At 37.5% G+C, this 20,875-nt stretch overlaps 1 protein-coding gene across 2 annotated transcripts in view; it reads left to right on the plus strand.

Moving 5' to 3' along the window:
- The window catches only part of LOC112052849 (A disintegrin and metalloproteinase with thrombospondin motifs 3), a 72,243-nt gene that overhangs the window by 25,275 nt on the left and 26,093 nt on the right, over positions 1 to 20,875 (plus strand). For both annotated transcript variants that reach the window (XM_052884776.1, XM_024092078.2), the window contains exons 6-7: positions 996 to 1,115; positions 9,737 to 9,869. In XM_052884776.1, the coding sequence (XP_052740736.1) occupies positions 996 to 1,115; positions 9,737 to 9,869 (253 nt within the window). The remainder of the gene's footprint in view (positions 1 to 995; positions 1,116 to 9,736; positions 9,870 to 20,875) is intronic.

The raw sequence follows: 20,875 nt of genomic DNA on the forward strand, positions 1-20,875 counted from the left end.
TAATGTCTTAATGGCGCACATAGTCATTTGGTAATGGCGGTCTTATTCTTCTTATCTTCTTAGACTTCTTTCATGAAATGACTCTTCAAGTTTTATACCGGGATTATGTGATGTGAAAGTTACCTGTAGATAGGTAGGTACCTGTACCGTTTCCTGGTTTATCATATACTTAGTCTACATTTCATTCAAAAGTAAACACGATTTAGCTCACATCTCTCGTAGGTACTATGGGGTAGAGCTGTTAAAAAAAGTTTATTTTGGCATTTAAGTACTTCGACCTTAGTACCGAGTCTTTGAATAAGATTAAGCATTGCAAGTTACGTATAATCGCGCTCTCAGAATACGCTAGTTTGAATTTCATATTTTTCGACTTTTGAGCTACTTCGACTTAGTATTGAAAATATTTCGAACTCACCTGAAGCGAAAAAAGTCTTTGAATATGGTTAAGCATTGAAAGTTACGTATAATTGCGATCTCAGAACACTCTAGTTTGAATTTCATAATTTTCGACTTTTGAGGTAGGTATTACTCCATCATACATCACTAGCAAAGTGTGAAATTTTCTAATTGACTACCAATAGAAGTACTATTTAACCACAAAATATGTCAGATATATTTAACATCAATAAACAAATGGCTTTACTGAGTACTTAAGTAGCCATTCTTATGCTAGCCATTGACGATGAATTATTCTCACGATTCTGAAAAGCAAACGGCAGTACCCCCGCGGCATACTATACAAGTATGTACGCAGTGACCAACACACGATCAATTATAGTCGCGAGTCCTTCACGAAACGTGAGATTAATTGAACGTTTGTAGCTAGCGATAGGGAATACTACGAGTAAGTGCTCAAACAGATTGCCAGATTATTAAAACAGAAAAAATATTGCTTTTTTCCGCGAAAACCGTGGAAAAACCATATCTACGTAAATTCTACATAAACTTCCGAAATAACGCTTGCTTCTCGATATACTAAGTGTATTGTTGTGTAGGAAATGGTGGTGCCTACACGAGAGGAGTCAAGACGAGGGTGTGGAGCTAGGGGGCGCTAAGGAACTCTCGAATTACGTCTTCACTATGGATGAGCAGTGTCGTACTGAGTTCGATGAAGGGTAAGTACTTGCTACGTCAATCGCACGCCATTAAGTAATAGCTTTACTAATATTATTAATGCGAAAGTATGTCTGTCTGTCTATCTGTTATCTATTGACCTCTAGACATCTGAACCGATCATGACGAATATTGGTATTCTGATATTGTGACTGGACAAATTTTGAACCTTTATTTCATCCCCTTCTCTTCTTATTTTAGGAACAAAATGTAGCCTAGGTCCCATATCAGCAGAACATAGGCTACATTTTGTTCCTAAAATAAAAAGTAAAGGGGATGAAATAGGGGTTCAAAATTTGTATGGGAAGTCCTTCATTGTTAGAGTTGAAGTTATAAATAAATATGAAATGTTATTCCATTGTAAAAATTTTTTAAAATTGGAACCCCAAAAGGTTGAAAAGGGTTGATGAAAGCTTATATTAATTGTTCGCAGACGAAGTTGCGGGCGTCCGCTAATCACCTGTTACCTAAAATAATCTCTAGATTAATAAAATCTGTCTGTATGTTCGCAATAAACTCGATAACTACTGAACGGTGATACGGATAGATGGAGTTATAAGGGAAACACAATTATTATGATATATACAATTTATATTTTGTGTAAATTGATTGAAATATAATCAGAGAGCGAAGTCTCGGGTGCCTGCTAGTTAATATAAATTGTAAGGTAGCTAAAACTGTTAATTATAGCTTTTATGTTAATCATCATCGTCATTAACAAACTATATATGTCTCACTGTTGAGCACGAGTCTCCTCTGAAGATGAGAAGAGATTTGTAAGTAATTAATGGGTTTATGGGTGTAAAGAAAAACCTTACAGTTCACAATCATTTTCCTTCACTTACAGTGTTTTCTTAATGTTACGGTAATACGAGTACCTAGACCATATTATATTATACAACCACATTTAACTGTACATAATATACTATACTTTTTTTTCCAAACAACTAGCTGATTTTCATGAGTTTTTCACGGATAAACAGATCAATAGACTTGGAATACTTGGGCTCTAGAGCCGTGATAGCCCAGTGGATATGACCTCTGTCTCCGATTCCGGAGGGTGTATGTTCGAATCCGGTCCGGGGTATGCACCTCCAACTTTTCATTTTAGGAATTTAAATATCACGTGTCTCAAACGATGAAGTTTAACATCGTGCGGAAACCTGCATACCAGAGAATTTTCTTAATTCTATGCGTGTGTGAAGTCTGCCAATCCGCATTGGCCTAACCCCTCTCATTCTGAGAGGAGACTCGATCTCAGCAGTGAGCTGAATATTGGTTGATAATGATGATAATGATGACTTGGGCTCTAAGTTTTGTTTAATTTAAATCGGAGTTAATAAAGAAACACGAGCGTCCGCTATCACAATAATTACAGACAGTAATCAGCGATTGTTCGGAGAGAGTAATCAAAATGTTAGTAATTTCATTACACCAAGCACCAATAACCGGAAAATTCGTCAAACGCTCAGCAAACCCCGCCACCGCGATGATCGTTCAAAATTTACATTTAAATTGTTAGAAGCGGATCCAATTACAGTAGTTTAATGTCGAACTTTTCGCCTAGCCTTCCCTCAAATAGTACCCGAATCCACAATCCACATCGACCGCGTATTCGGATAATTGAGTGCTTCTTATTTATTCAGTTCAGAATTCAGATTCTTGAAACGTAGCTTGGATCAATTCAAAGCTAGGATATCATATTTTCTAGATTGGCTCAAGATTGGTCATATTTACTATTATTATATACTAGCTGACGCCGCGCGGTTTCACCCGCGTGGTTCCCTTTCCCGTAGAAGTACGTGGATAATATATAGCATATAGCCTTTCTCGATAAATGGGCTATCTAACACTGAAAGAATTTTTCAAATCGGACCAGTAGTTCCTCAAACAAAATCTTCAGCTTTATAAATTGGTATAGATTATTATATACCAGCTGACGCCGCGCAGTTTCACCCACGTGGTTCCCTTTCCTGTAGGAATACATGGATAATATATAGCCTATGGCCTTCCTCAATAAATGGGCTATCTAACACAGAAATATTTTTTTAAATGGGACCAGTAGTTCCTTAGATTAGCGCGTTCAATCGAACAAACAAACAAAGTCTTCAGTTTTACAATACTAGTATTACTAGAGTTTACGATAAAATGAAAATGGAGGGCGTTCCCAAAATAATAGTGCTAATATTAAAATAACTCAAGTTTGATGATTGCAATTTAATTTTATTTTCAACTAGCGGACGCCCGCGACTTCGTCCGCGTTAAATTAGATGTAAACTTTCAACGCTTACGCAGCGTAAGTTCTCAATAGGAAAAGTCCCCCGATTTTGAAACATTCTTCATTGGTGCTCTGCTCCTATCAGTCTTAGCGTGGTAATATTATAGCCTATGCCTATAGCTTTCCTCGATAAATGGGCTGTCTAACACTGAATGAATTTCTTAAATCGGACCATTAGTTCCTTAGATTAGCGCGTTCAACCAAACAAACAAACTCTTCAGCTTTATAATATTAGTATAGATAGGTAGCACTAATTATTTTAAGTCTACTTTCAAAAAGTTAGGTACTCGTGTAAAAAATTGATAATTACATGAATTATTATCAAATTTTTAAGAGAAAAATTCGTCGCTGGTGCTTTCAAACTTTTAAGTACCTTCTTGTAAAGTACATAAAGAAAAACTTAAACAACAAAGTTGCTTGTATTCGGCGACGTAGATACTCATGATATGGTTTCGGACGTACAAGTGTAAACACTAAATAAATACCCGCAATGTTATAATAATGGAAGAACGGAATAGCTCCGTGGTGGGTTTTGTTAACGCAAATTTACGAGTACCTTTTAGAATAAGACTAGAGCCAGCGACGGTTAGACCGACCTAATTTTATGAAAGCTGAAAGTTTAGCCTATCCTTCTATCCAGTAGCGAGCACTAAGTTTTAACTAGGGAAGGCACTATTCGCACAAATTGTACGGAATAGAAAATGCCTTCTACAATAAAGATTCGTAATGTGTCCAAGGCAGTACATGCATCTATGAAGTCCATGCAATCGCATTCTACCTTGTACATAATTATGTATTCTGTGCTTCTATCGATTCTATCTGTATCGAGTTTGGCGGGAAAATTGTAGGATTCACATATAACTCTCGTTTTATTTTCATTGATTTGAAGAATGCAATTTATGTAATACTAGCTGACGCCGCACGGTTTTACCCGCATGGTTTCCGTTCCCGTAGGAATACGTGGATAATATAGCTTGTAGTCTTCCTCGATAAATGGTCTATCTAACACTGAAAGAATTTTTCAAATCGGACCAGTAGTTCCTGAGATTAGCGCGTTAAAAAAACAAAGAAACAAACTCTTCAGCTTTACAATATTAGTATAGATAGTTCGTCGTTGGATATGAGTGTTTTTAAGTAATAAATTGATTTTCTGGGTGGACTGTATAAAAAGTTTTGGCAAGGTTGCCTTCCCCATAAGCCGAACACTTACCTACATGTCTTGATGAGTTGACTAGGACCGACTGACAATGGACTACCCTTGACCAATGTTGCTTTGGTGATGATTGATGACTGGCTAAATGGTTCAGCGAAGCCATATTGAAACAAACAAACAAAGTTTGGTTTGGGAGGTAGCAGGTTTTAAGGATCGAGACCTACAACCGTCCTAGGCTAGTCCTAGACTTTTGTATTTTTTAAAATATATTCCCGGCATAATTTTTTTTCTGATATGAGAAATGTCTGCAGTCAACAGTCACTTAGCTTCGCGGCAACACTTCGAAAACACCTTTAAAGGTTTTTTAAGAAAACTTTCAGGGTTTCTTACGGAGAGTTGCTACGAACGTAAGGGTCTGGAGACTGTAGAAAATATAAAAAGAAATACGTCTTTAACTTGGACGGTTGATGATTTTGACCTTTAAAACCAGCAACTTTCTAAAACTTCATTGGCTTTGCTTACTTATGGTAGGAGCATAGACTGAAGAAACTCAGCTTTCAAAAAAGTGGTATGTGTGACTACCACGGGCTTTCAGTACCTATCAAAACAATCCGTTAGCCAGAAACGAAATGGTTCTGACAAATCATATCTAAATATTTATTAAGCAGTTCCTGTTGACTCAAAATCTGTACACGTTTATTGAACAAACACACAATTTGTAAGTAAATATTGCGAATAGTTCTTCCACTCATTCCTAAAACGTGGGCGACTATTGCCTGATGCAAACTCTGGGTATACTAAAGTTAAACTCAGTTTTTTATAGTGTCTTATACCACCGAGTACATATTCAAGTATCAAGCGGATAAGTTAATCTACCTGATAAAATAATCAAAGTAAGGTTATTCTAAACGAAAAATTTTGTTACGTTCTGATTTTATGACAATGAGTAAAACGAAATGAACTATCGGACACTGAAGAAGTTGGTGAAACAGTCGTTAGTCCGCGATCACGGCATTGTCCTACACCTTTTTTAGGGTTCTGTAGTCCACAAGGAACCCTTATATTTTCGCCATGTCCATCTGTCTATCCGTGTGTCCAAGGCGCAGAGACTATTACTACTAGAAAGACGTAATGTTCAGCATGAGTAAATACATTTAAAAAGCCGTAAAATAAAATCTTGAAAAATATTTATTTTAGGGTAGGTAGCTCTCCGTAAAGTTAGTGGGGATGATTGTTATATCTCATAGTGTGGGGTATTGTTGGATAGATATGATGAGAATTTAAAAGATATGAGGAGTCTTCTATGACAATTTTTCGATTTAGGGATGCGTTTATAAATATTAAGGTTTTAGAGCAAATTTTTGTTAGACGCAAGTGTATATTACATGTACCTTCTACACATGTACAATGTACATACTCATGCTAATTTACAGCTTTCTAGTAGTCTTTGCGCTAAACCGCGGACAGACGGACGAACGGACAGGACACACGGACACGGTAAAACTATAAGGGTTCATTGTGGACTACGGAACCCGAAAAAGATACAAAAATAGTTTTACACGTAGTGAAGGCAAAACCACCCCGAAACGTCTCGCGAGGTATAACCTGCTTGCTTGCTACCTGCTGTATCTATACGGTATACTGTCTCAGACCAATTATAGAAGGACCTGTATCGCACTCATAGTCACGAACAAAATTGTCTGTCATTTTCTGAGGAAAACGAGCTTAGATTTTGTATATATCTTATACTAAACTAGAAGTTTTTGCTCGTTTTTACACCATTCAATTACACAAAAAGGTATTTTTACGGAGCTCTTTAACCGACGAACACGATTACAACTATTTAACATCGATTCTATAGAGACAGTTTTTATAATCGCATTAGATCGTTGATCATATACTTTGACAGAAAAGTAACGTCTGGCGAGGCAGGTCCTATACAATAATTGGTCTGAGGTATACTGTATATACCAACTACAAGGTAGCAACTATTCGTAATTTAAGTTATTTGTTAGGGCCTAAAATAATAGTTTATATAGACCGACTACTTCTCTTTGATTTCTTGTACCAGTCCAGTCCCTAATTAGTAAATGAGGCCCTGACCTTGTACCGCGCGAACCGAATGGGGATGGTTTACAAAGAATACATTTTCCAGATTCATTCTGAAATTTATTCTTTTTGCGCGGCGAGTATTATTTTTCCCAGAGGAAAGACATATTGTTGATTTTAGTTATTGATTATTATTATTGAACGTTGTATAAATTTTCTTTGTTGAATAATTCATTTACTTAACGTAAATGTTGGGAAGGAAATTTTCCAAATCCAAATAGGGTTTTATTTTACCTAAGTACTACATAGATAGGTGCGCAAAGAGTAGTGTATTGCGCGGTGGTTGTCCATCACTAGGTGGACCGACGACATCTCCGGGGTAAGTGTTCATTTACACGAGCAGCAACTGCAATCGGCGACGTCTCGGCGGCAGCCGACGGCAGTCAACTTCAGTCAACTGCCGTTGACTGCTGTCGACTGCAGTCGTCAGTAGCAGTTGCCAGCTGCCGTTGGCAACGTGTTGCTATGAACCCTTACTGGGAGCCGCTGGATGCTGGTGGCTCGAAACCGTAAGTCCATAATTGATGAACATACGACTTGCGATATACGGTGCTCGTCGTACGGTCGGCTTCAGTAAGCTCGTGGCGTTCGAGACATCCACATTTCTTGTTGTGTATTTTTTTATGGGTTACTTGGGATAGGGAGGAGAGTTAACTGTTAAAGGCGCTTTTAACCCTATACACCAGTTTTCATAAGTGCGTGACTCCACTCAAGGTCATGGCTCTGCCATTCTAGGGTCTTATTTTGGTTAGAGTTTGGTTTCTTAATTAAGTTGTCCTGACAAATATTGTGAAACTTTTGTTCAACATTGGTTTTCTAATTTTTTTAAATCCATTTTTGAAGCTTCTGCTGAGAGTATATTAACCTTATATTTTGTTAAGTATCTATATGAAATCTCCACAAAAGTGGGTACTTGTTTGAATAGGCTAATGATACACAAATTCATTTCATTTCCATTGGCGATTTCCCTGAATTCGGTACAAATTCCAACTGTCGATAAATATCGAGTGTTTCCAGTTAATACCAAAAACCCCGACAAACAATTGTTCGTTAGTGAAAATTAGCACCTTATTAAGTTAATTGGCCTTTATTGGTTTCAAAATTATAAATCAAGTTTGTGAAGTGATAGTAATTTTATTAAAATATTAGCGGACGCCTAAATTCTTGAATAATTCAAAATACATTTCGTATTTCTTTCATGATAAAGGGTAATTTTTTAATTACTGTAACTCTTAAAATGAGAGACTATTCATACAAAGTTTCAACCCCAATTTCACCCGCTTTTGATTTTATTTTCGCGATAAAAAGTATCCTATAACTTTCTGCGTGTTATGGTCTCAAATCTTGCAAAAGTTTCATTTGAATTCATACAGTAGTTTCAGCGTGATGCCCGGTTAACAAAAAATACAGACTGACAGACAGACAAACAAAAAATCTAAAAAAAATATTTATAGCTTCAGTATTGATTGTATAATGCAATCCAACAAAATATCTTTAATGTAGAGAACTTGACATGTTACAGTTTTATTATAAGTATTCTAAATGAATAAATATAGATAGTGAGCTATTGAAAATTTGATTTATTGCCCTGAATATGTCTATTCTGTTCTGTTAGTTTGTAAAACTAAGCTCGATAACCGCTTAATGGATTTAAATAATTCTTTTTTTGTTTTATTTACTCTTATTCTGGATAGGTTTATAAATAAACTAGCTGACGCCGCGCGGTTTTACCCGCGTGGTTCCCGTTACCGTACGAGTACGTGGGTAATATATAGCCTATAGCCTTTCTCAATAAATGGGCTATCTAACACTGAAATATTTTTTAAATCGGACCATCTGAGGAACTACTCCTCAGATTAGCGCGTGCAATCAATCAATCAAACAAACAAACTCTTCAGCTTTATAATATGAGTATAGATTAAGATTAAATCAAAATCAAAATCAAAATTCATTTATTTCAAGTAGACTCAATTTACAAGCACTTTTGTCACGTCAGTTGACTATTTGTAAAGATTCTACCACCGGTTCGGAAGGCAGGTTCTGCTAAGAAGATACCGGCATGAAACTCAACAGTTGCTCTTTTGAAATGAAAAAGTCATACAGTACTATAATGTACAATTGATAACAATTACAATATCTTATAGTTTTACTTCCTGTGTGAAGGTGGAAGCTGATCCAATGGCCTCCAAGCACCTAAAAAATGTAAGATCCTAAATTAAACCGAGCTATTTATTATAATTATATTTTATAATCTGGAAACCTAACCTAGAGCATCTCTGTTCTAAACCAGGGTATTAGCAACTTACTAGAGAGGTCATGACTATCGTAAGTAGACATTATATAACGCGTGGAGTTACTATGAATGACAGAAATTTCTCTTTTGTGCCAATAGCGCTTCCAATAAAAGAGAACAAAAGATAAGAGTCCGTTCATTTACTAATGTAGGTCGCAATATCACAAATTACAGAATGTCATTTTGTGTGATAAGTTTTACTATTAGGTAGGTACTAAGTAGGGTAGTTGACACTTTTTTTAAATGGTCTTCAATTCATCATTATCATTCTACTAGATTGAAAAAAAGAATAGTTATATTTTTTTTGAGAAATGATTACATGAAAATTTCAATTTTTAAATACTTATTTCACATTTACGAGCCAAAACGCTGCCGGCCATGAAGTGTCTATATTTCAACTGTTTCATGACGTCATGAGTTTACCAAATGGAGCGTTTGACAAAAATATTAGTTATAAATTAGTTTGACGTTTAGTAAATCAGGTAACATTGTGACGTCATGAAATGGACGACATCATCTTTGACGTTTGGAAAATTTGATAAAATACATGATTTTTTAAATTAAGTTTTGTAAAAAATTAGAGCCCCCTATTCTTGCGCCCCCGAGATTCTACGCCCTGTGCCTGGGCGCCGGTGGCACCGCCCTATTTACGCCACTGGGGTAGAGTAGTTGAAAGTTTACATCGAGTTTCACGCGAACGAAGTCGCGGGCGAGCGCTAGTACTATTACTAGCGGACTCCTTTTGGCATAAAATTGAAGGATTTAAATCTATTGTTTTTAATTTTAACAGATTCTCAGTGTGCAAGTCCGTGAAGGTGAAGTCTTCTTGCGCGCGGCTGTGGTGCGCGCACCGCTCCATGCCTCACGTGTGCCGCTCCAAGCGAGCTCCACCTTTAGAAGGGACTCCCTGTGGAGCCAACCAAGTGAGTATCGACATGACATCATTACCTTACCTTATCTTATCAGCCGATAGACGTCCACTGCTGGACATAGGCCTCTTGCATGGACCTCCAAGCACAACGATCTCGAGCCGCCAGCATCCAGCGGCTCCCTGCAACCCGCTTATATCCTCGGTTGATATCTCTACCCTACCTACTAGGTTGGCCGAGGATATCAAGCTTATCATTAATCACACTAATATCATTAAGGCGAACGTTTATGTGTGAGTGTTTTTGTGTGTGTAAGTGTGTATGTTTGTACCTCCATTGCGCTGCGGTTACTGTAGCGATTTGGCTGAAATTTGAAATGGAAGTAGATTTTATTTTGGATTAATACATAGCCGTGATTCCTACGGGATTTGTGAAAAATTTAATTCCACGCGGACTAAATCGCAGACGTCCGGTAGTACTTAATAAACACAATAGCTATTATTAATATTACAGCCTCAATAGCTCAACGGTAAAGCGTTGGGACTCATCACCGAGGGTTGGTGGTTTGATCCCCGCCCTGCTGGACTATTGACGTACTCACTGCGAATACAGTCTTTACCTACAAGTTGGGGGAGGGGGGGGGGGAGTATTGGTCATATTTAGAAGATACGAGTACGTATATACGAGTACAAAAATAAAATTGAAGTCTGTCTGTGTGATTTTACAGACAGACTCACACAGTCGAAATAACTAATTTTCTCAATATAGTTATTTACAGGATAATAAATAAAATACAATCAATACAAGCTTTTTTTTTTAATTTTTCTGTCTGTTTGTCTGTATGTGCGGCTGTTTGTTTCTAATCTTTGGAATGACTGGACTAATTTTATTGAGACTTTAACTGGGAGATCGAGGAGGTTATTCAGCAAAATTACTACTTTTCTGTTTCGGAAAAATTTCTGTTTCTGGTATTCTTGAAAAACTAAAATTCGTAAAGTATGACGAAGGCTAGTAGCTACGTGACTTCAGACGAAATCATAGGCGTTCACTAGTTTAACATATATTTTGTGTTAAGTAAAACTACCAAGGTAGGTCGTAAATTTCCTAATTTTTAGTGTCGGACATAAAATTGTAACCCCAACCGGGTCTAACAAATTCGCAACACCCACTCCTCGAAGCGGTGGAAATAAAAAAAAACTAAGGCAATCACTTTATATCCTAAGTAAAGTAACCGTTTCGAAACACTACGCTTTTCGAATAAAAGAAATGAAACCCGAGCACAGACTGGAATATTAAACTTTCGAACGATACTTTAACATTTCAGACGCTGAAACCGCTCGGTTTACCCGCGTGGTTCCCGTTCCCGTAGGAATACGGAGATAATATATAGCCTACAGTCTTCTCCATAAATGGGCTATCTAACACTGTAATAATGTTTAAAATCGGACCAATAGTTTCTGAGATTAGCGCGTTCAAGTAAACACACAAACTCTTTAGCTGTATTATATGTATTAGTATATATTTTATTCAATTCTTGTAAGGATTATTGATACTTTTCATTAAATGGTTTTTGACACTACTCTACGAATACTAATTAATAATTATATTGTACTCTAGATGACGCCCGCAACTTTGTTAGCGTGAAATTTAGTTTTTCATAAATCTGTTAGGGAGACAGCCGTAAACCTTATTCTGATTTGTCTGAAAACTTTATTGTTTTGGTTTTGGGTTTTTAGTACAAACATTTTTTTTAATTCTTTACAAATTAGCCCTTGACTTTCTTACCAGATGATAAGTGAAGATGCAATCTAAAATGGAAGCGGCCTAGCTTGTTAGGAGGAGAATGAAGATTCACACCACTTTCGGTTTTTACACGACATCGTACCGGAACGCCTAATCGCTAAATCTTTGCCGGTAGGTAACTAGCCACGGCTGAAGTCTCCCACCAGTCAGACCTATACCAGGGCAACCCACCACCTCCCATGGCCCTTTCAACCTCTCGGTAATTTGGGCCGAATCGAGGGAGGGCGAACCCGGTACTTGCTCTTTGCGTGTTCCCGGGACGCCTTCTTGACTCCCTACAAGTTATTTTCTCTTTTCGCTCCTTGTCCCTTGATACTCACTCTCCCCCTTCTGGGGCTGGACGACACACGACGTTGAGATCCGCTTGGCACCAGCCAGACCTGGACCAATTAAGAAAATCTCAATCGGCCCAGCCGGGGATCGAACCCAGGACCTCCGTCTTGTAAATCCACCGCGCATACCAGTGCGCCACGGAGGCCGTCAAATAAACATACTTTAGTACATAGAGACATGTGTAACCTGTATACATGTAGATACACCATTGCATACAGCGCTTTATTAAATTAATGCGCACACACGTATACTAAAAATCGTTGATGGAATCTCAAACAATATGAATATTGCTTTTTCCAGAGCTTTTTCATACAATTTGGAAAAGTAGGCGAGAGTTAAAACAATTATTCCGCAGATGAGTGTTATGTAGAACGGAAATTTGAATTCTCGTAAATCCAACTAACATTTATTTAATGATCTATTGACGTACCCATTCCTAGAAATTACCTAGTAGTAAATGAATGAATGAATTATTTAAAAAAGTTATATATAGTTGTATTAAAAATAAGCTCCTTCGTGATAACCATATAGGTAAATGAATTATTATATATAGTTGTATTGAAAATAAGCTCTTTCGTGATAACCATAAAGGTATATCTCGGTTGTATCTTGTTTACTTAGGGAGATTTAAGTGGGCAACTTGTTTAATTGTTTTGAACATTCCTAAAAACTTTAATGTCGTAGACAAATTCAAATAATTCAAACAATAGGTAGTACTCGTATGTATAGTCGAGGAATTTGTAAAAAAGGGAACCATGAAAAATTGTTTTCTGAAAATCTAGTGGGAGTTTTCAATATTTTCTTACTGTTACTATCGCGTTGACGTAAACACGAATTTTATGCTTCATGGCGCTGTTTCAATTACTTAGAAATTCGCGTTTACGTTAACGCGATAGTATCAGTATTAAACTGCCAATAGGCCCTCTGTTGTTCGTACACGTTAATAGCTGTAGTAGTACTAGCCGACGCCCCACGACCCCGCGTAGTTCACGATTTCGTAGTGATAATACGGGGATGAAATATAGTCAATGACACTCACAAATAACGTGGCTTTTAGTGGTAAAAGAATTTTCAAAGTCGGTTCAGTAGATCCAAAGATTATTTTGACGGCCTCCGTGGCGCAGTGGTATGCGCAGTGGACTTACAAGACGGAGGTCCTGGGTTCGATCACCGGCTGGACCTATTGAGATTTTCTTAATTGGTCAAGGTCTGGCTGGTGGTATGCTTTAGCCGTGGCTAATTACCACACTACCGACAAAGACGTACCGCGTAAGCAATTTAGCGTTCCGGTACGACGTCGTGTAGAAACTGAAAGGCCCGCTTAGATTGCATCATTACTTACCATCAGGTGAGATTGTCAAGGGCTAACTTGTAAAGAATAAAAAAAAAATCTGCAACAATACCACACAGTTTATAAATTATTAGTAAATGTAAGACTTTTAGCTATTGGAAAATTAAATTCAGAAACTCAGGCAGTTGTCATCTGTATAGATAGATAGTTTCATTCAGTAACATTACTCATTACGGAAGAACAAGTTTAAAAGTAAAATATTTAACAACGAATAGATTTATTATACGAAAATAAATTGATGTAATAAAATCTCCGACATTGGATGATATATTGTATTGTAACGCAAAATTGATGACTGTGTTTAAATAAAATTGTCCAAACGAATTGTTAGTAAACAAAGGATGATTTAACCCGCGACCTCGGTAGTCGACTGCGTGTTGTTTTTGGCACCATCCTCATAATTTTGAAGGTTTCTGTACCGTCATGATGAACCTGTTAATTTTATGATTTCATTTTGCCTCTCTTTGTTTAGGCGTTACCTACCTACCTGGCACGGGGCCAAAGGTCAGGATTTAACTGTTAGTTTATTGTTTAATTAATTATAAGTAAATATCTCACTTGTTGACAATGCGGTTAAATCTGGAGATCTTTTCTTTTATTATTATAAATCATAAAGTTATACTGATACACTTTTTTAAAAACCAAATGCAAAACCAGTAGTAAAAATAAAGAATCAGACACGAGAAAAAAAAATTAAAAAAAAGAATTGAACCGACTTCAATGATGCATTACTCTAAAAGCGAAAAATAACATCGTACATCCTTTCTATTGATCGGTTTGAAGGCGGTGCTATGCCAAATAGGCTCTTGAGTTCATTATATTTTTTGGCACCGCCTTTTGGTAAAAAAAAAACCTCCTCCTTTTTTGAAATCAGTTAGGAAAAGATGTAGAGGGAATTCCACTCGAAAAAAGTCATGGACGTCTGCTAGTAGGCAGCCAGCAATTGCTTGGATCATGCAGCAAAATGCTGAGCTGGCTGAGCCTTTTCAAGGTTGTGCCAAACATGACAGTGTGGTGATGCTTCTGCTACTTGAGTTTTGGTCTCGCCTTGCTCAGGTGGTTGAGGTATCGGACGCTGGATAGGTGCTTCGGCATTGTGGTGTATGGCACAACTTACCAAATTGAGAATTTTCTCTATTTGAAAATTATTGAAGGGGTTATGAACTCCTTTCCAAGTACGGCTTATAAAGTTCAGATTGGGAGCGTACGAATAACACAAAGGAAGCCATCTCTAAATTTATTCTGCAAACTTCTGACTTTAATCGTTTTAAAATGAAGCAGCTGCCAGCAATTTAAGCGGGAATAGGATTTTTCATTCCTATTTTCTGTAGCTCGGGGCATGATAATGCTTATTCAGGTGGAAAATAACATTGAAAGCTTTTGCTTTTCACCATTTTCAAGTTTTCTCACTTTCTTTTTTCATCCTTTATTACCCGACTGCAAGAAGGGTTATGTTTTTCGCGCGTGTCTTGTATGTATGTGATATTCTTTATTATTTTTGACGGCCTCCATGGCGCAGTGTTAAGCGCGGTGGATTTACAAGACGGAGGTCCTGGGTTCGATCCCCGGCTGGGCCGATTGGGGTTTTCGTAATTGGTCCCGGTCTGGCTGGTGGGAGGCTTCGGCCGTGGCTAGTTACCACCCTACCGAAAAAGACGTACCGCCAAGCGATTTAGCTTTCCGGTACGATGTCGTGTAGAAACCGAAAGGGGTGTGGATTTTCATCCTCCTCTTAACAAGTTAGCCCGCTTCCAACTTAGATTGCATCGTCACTTACCATCAGGTGAGTTTGCAGTCAAGGGCTAACTTGTAAAGAATAAAAAAAAAACCTCATATTTTCCAAACCGTTGAACGAATTTACGTAACTAAGATATCGTTAGATTCGTCGTAATAACCCAAGTGTTCTTAGATAGGTGAAGTTAAAAAAAACCAACACGACGACTATTTAGACTTGTGATGAAAAAAAAAATTCTTTTTTCGAATATTGCAATATGGGTATCAAATTCAAGGTGTCATCAAGAGAATTTCAAAATAGATGAAATACTATTTTGAAATTCTCTTGATGACACCTTGAATTTGATACCCATATTGCAATATCCGATGTAAAAATGCCATGTAAAACATATCTACAATTAGAAAAACGTTACTTATAAATCGCTATTCAAAATACGCGAGGCGGATGACTAGGTGCAAGCAAGTTAGGCAGTCGGATTTTTATTTTTTTTTTAATTATAACATCATGCAATTACAGATGTAGCACTACAGTGCCACCTTTAAATCGAAAATATTGCTTGGTTCGTAATAATAGAAGATCTAAATTAGAAATGACCTTCACCCATCTGGTTATTAAATGAAAAGTGTTTTAAACCAAATTAATAAACATCGTAAAACCACATCCACGAAATTTAATTTAATCACATAGTTTTAAGGTTTGTAATTTAACTTATAAAGACAAACAGATAAAGACTAATTAGATGGTTGAATTAAGCCGGATTTATATTTGTCTGACGTGTCGTGTCGTGACGCATCAGAACAGAATCGGTATCATACATTTTGTTCGATCTTGCCATTACCATGCAGGTAGTTTGAGAAAAACCACATCAGAATTGTGTCAATCGTCAATCAATGTCAGATGTCGGTTTGACAACTGATGCAGGCGTCATCTCTGGAAGACGCCATCTTGGACTACTTTGCCACTTATATTGCATCATCCAGCCGTGCTGTGTGCATGTCGTACCTGTACGCGTGTTTCTTTCTTTCGGCCGTGCCTAAGAAACAAATTCGCACCGTGTGCGCGCGTTAAATATAAGAAAACGTTTTTCTTGCAAGAACAATCTGTGTGTTTGTGGGTGCCTACCTCCTCAAGAAAGAACTACTCCAAATCGCGGGCTCTCCTTGGTCTTGCCGTGCTGCCATTGGGGGCGAGTGATGCAAGGTTGGTGTGGATCACAAATTACTTGTTTGGTTTTGGCAGAAATCAGCAAACATACATATATACAAAAAATACAAATAAATACAGTCCACTCATCACATATATAACCAGCGTAACATAAATTAGTGTATAAAACCGCACAATTTTTTGGTCCTTCGAGCCGGATGTAGGTACTTTATATCTTACTTCATAATTTTTATTAATCATTCATCATGCCACCTAAAAAAGATCTGGAACAGGTTGATACACCGATTGCATTATCCGTCCTAATAAAACGGAAAGAACGGTGCTTTGAACAAATGCAATCGGTGTACGATCTATCAAAAACAATCAGTGACAATGAAATGAGAGATTTATTCTTATTACGAGTAAAAGAAATTGACCACTTAAGGTCAAACTTTGAACATATTGTATTTGAAATTTACGAACAAGAACTGAAAAACGATCAATCGTCGCGTTTAAGTAATTCAGATTTAAAAAACTTCGACGAATTATACTATAAATCAAAATTAGTTGCTGCATCATGTGAACCTTATGTCAATAAAAATAAGGTCGAGAATTCTTTATCAGAGTCTCGAACGAAACTTCCAGAAATAAAACTATTTTGCTTTGACGGTGATATAGAAAATTTTGCTACCTTTTACGAAACATTCTGTTCAATGGTTCATAATAAGGCGAATATACCTAATATAGATAAATTCCATTATTTATTATCGTCTACGACGGGTCCTGCGTTAAATATCGTTAAAAGTGTTCCGATTACCGGTCAGAATTATGACGTAGTTTGGAATAGTTTACTTTGCAAGTACCAAAATCCTCGGTTGATAGTAAGTAGGTATCTGGACAAAATGCTTAGTTTTTCGCAGTTAACTAAAGAATCCTCCGTACATTTAAATACATTTATAGAACATTTTGATCATTCGTATAAGGCTATTCAAGCATTAAATATTGATAATTTAGGTAGTTTCATTTGGTTTCACATCGCATTAAAGGCTCTTGATCCACATACACGAAAATCGTTTGAAGAACATACGGATCAAGGTTCGATTCCTAGTTTTGAAAATTTGATGTCGTTTATCCATAATCATATTAAAGTGTTGGATAATTGTGAATCAGTTTCAAGGTCAAGTACAACAGCTGTTCAAAATAAATCTCAACCGAAAAATGTCAAACAGGTAAAATCTGATAAAAGTTCTTTTAAAAATTTCTCTCATGTGTCTTCGTCGAAACAAATTAATTGTTTACACTGCGGGGAAAACCACATGATATACAGATGCAGTCAGTTTCGTAAACTGACCAGTGCTGAGCGTATCAAGCGTGCCATAGCATTAAAATTATGTAAAAATTGTTTAAAAAATACGCATTCAAATGAAAATGAATGTACAAGTTCATTCCGGTGTATAGTTTGCTCTGAGCTTCATCATTTTTTATTGCACCCGTCGGGACTCGAACCCACTACTACGCTAGCGTCTAGCACCGCGTCAAACGTGCAGCCGTGCTGCCACGCAAGCGCGACTGAACACCGTAGTGTCGTGTTAGGAACAGCGGTTGTCCGTATACAAGACCGACTTGGTGAGTTTCAGCCGTGCCGCGTTCTGATCGACTCGGGCGCTCAAACGAACTTCATTACTACACGTTGCGTGCAGCGCTTAGGGTTGTCACAACGTAAATGTCCTTTTAATATTTTCGGTCTCTCTGGTGAACATGTAAAAAATCAAGGAATGACGTCATTTATTATAAAGCCGCGTCATATTGATACACCCAGTTTTAATATCGATGCCGTAGTGTTAACAAAAATTACTTCTGATTTACCTACGTTTGAAATCCCGCAAAATATAGTAAATAATTATAATAATTTAATTTTAGCTGATCCTCAGTTTTATAAAAAGTCACAAATAGACTTAATTATAGCAGGTGATATTTTTCCTTACATTTATGACGGAAATAAAATTATTATTAATAATGATTTACCCGCCGCATTGAGCAGCGTGTTTGGATACGTTATCTCCGGAAAGTTAACGATTCCATCCTCGGATAATGTTAAATCTACAACGTCACTCGTGTCGTACACGAGTCAGGATGATCTCCTCAATGACACTCTCAAGACGTTCTGGGAAGTGGAGTCAGCGCCGTGCGTGACACCCATGAGTCCGCTTGAGGAAATTGCCGAAAAACTATATGTAGAAAAACATTATCGCGATGAAACGGGCCGCTATATTTCACCTCTTTTGATCAACCCTATACATGAACCTTTAGGTGATTCATATGATTTAGCATTTAACCGACTTAAACAAATGGAGCGTCGATTCGTGCGTTCGCCTGATTTACGAAGTGCGTACGTTGATTTTATGCGTGAATACGAATCATTAGGACATATGGAACTGTACACGGGTACGGAACCCTCCAAATATATTATATCTCATCATAGCGTATTGCGTCCTTCAAGCAGCACAACCCCTCTTAGGGTTGTCTTCAATGGCTCAGCTCCGACTACTAGTCGAGTTAGCTTAAATGATATCCTTTTAACGGGTCGTAAATTACTTGCAGATATTTTAAAAATAATTATGAATTTTAGACTTTATGACGTATGCTTCACTGCAGACGTATCTAAAATGTATCGAGCAATTCTTATTGACCCAACAGAGCGTAAATATCAGCATATTCTTTGGCGCGAAAACCCGTCGGATCCGGTGCGTACGTACGAATTGAAAACAAATACCTACGGACTCCGTAGCGCACCGTACATCGCGGTCCGCACCTTGAATCAACTCGCGTCAGACAACCCGCAATCTCGCGCATCTGCTGTGCTTAAGCAAGGATTTTACGTTGATGATTTGTTATGGTCGTGCCAAACAATCACCGAAGCCTGTACGTTACAGGATGAGCTCATGTCTCTTCTTAAGAGTGGAGGTTTTGATCTTAGAAAGTGGGCTAGTAATAGGCCAGATTTTCTATCGAAACTAGATTTAGAAATAGTTTCAAAAATTAATTTTGAAGAGGATTCACTATCCAATTCATTAAAAGTTTTAGGATTGACTTGGTTGCCTTCTGCTGACTGTTTTTCGTTCAATTACAATTTAACGGATATTAAGTCTACTAAACGTTCAGTATTGACATTACTCGCGAGCGTATATGACCCAGTCGGATTTATATCACCCTGTACATTTCTTGCAAAATGTATAATGCAAGATTTGTGGAAATTAGGGCTCGGTTGGGACGATACAATTCCACAAGAAACTTACGATAAATGGAATCGATTTATTAACGAGTTGTCAACCCTAGCGGACTTAAGGATCGAGCGTCATTTGTAAATATCTAACTTTTCTAACGTTCAACTGATCGGTTTTTGTGATGCATCATTACAAGGATATGCCGCCTGTGTTTACTTGCGCAGTATAACAGCGGACGGAGAGGTTAAGGTTCGACTACTGACCAGCAAATCAAAGGTTGCTCCTCTAAAACCTGTACTGTCAATTCCAAGACTTGAATTAATGGCAGCCGTGCTGCTAGCCAAGGTTTTGAAATTTATGATAAAAAACCTAACTGATTTTAAATATACAATCGTCGCTCTCAGCGACTCAAGTGTCGTTTTGTCATGGCTACAAACGCCACCTTATCAATTAAAGACTTTTGTCTCTAATAGGGTCAGTGAGATTATTGATGTAATTCCACCGAACCGCTGGTATCACATAAGCAGTGAAAATAATGCCGCAGACCTGTGCTCACGTGGCGCGCTGCCTAGCCAACTTCTCACTGTACAGAATACGTGGTTTCATGGACAGGAGTGGTTGTATAACGATCCCAATGACTGGCCCACCAGTACATTTTTTGTAAAAAATGTAAAATCCATTCCTGAGTTAAAGTCCAACGTAGATACATTCACATTAGTATCAAGTGAAAATAAAGTTTTACCTAACGATCTTGAGGAAACCTTCGATAAATTCTCTTCATTTAACAAACTGCAACGCGTTCTAGCTTGGTGCCACCGGTTCATACATAACCTAAAGTCTAGTTCAAATCGAATCTCCGGTAATTTAAATTCTAATGAACTACAACAAAGCCGTGACTCGATCGTGCGTGTTATTCAAAGTAATCATTTTAGTACCGAAATTGATACGTTGAATAAAAAGGGATACGTAGCTTCACTACGTAAACTTTCACCCTTCGTTGATCCTAATGGTTTTCTCAGGGTGGGGGGTAGGATTTCACAAGCCGACCTTCCATACAGTACGAAACATCCATTGCTGCTTCCTAAAAAATGTAAAACTACAACTTCACTAATTGAATATTTTCACAAAGTGTATTTACACTCAGGTCCTCGCACGTTGCAAGGAATTTTATGTAAAACCTATTGGATAGTAAATGCTCGTAGCATTATCCGCTCAGTGTTATCAAAATGCGCTCAGTGTTTTAAATTTAATCCAAATATTATTCAGCCCTCAATGGCTACGTTACCCGCTTCTCGGTTAAAACCTGGCAAAGTGTTTGACCATGTCGGTTGTGATATAGGAGGTCCCTTTTTGGTAAAAGAAAGCCCGCGCCGTAATGCTAAAGGTTATAAGGCTTACCTTTGTCTTTTTGTGTGTTTTACTACCAAAGCCGTGCATCTGGAAGTAATAACAGACCTGTCATGTGATACCT

The sequence above is a fragment of the Bicyclus anynana genome, chromosome 12 (assembly GCF_947172395.1).
Source record: "Bicyclus anynana chromosome 12, ilBicAnyn1.1, whole genome shotgun sequence".
Taxonomy (NCBI): Eukaryota; Metazoa; Arthropoda; class Insecta; order Lepidoptera; family Nymphalidae; genus Bicyclus; species Bicyclus anynana.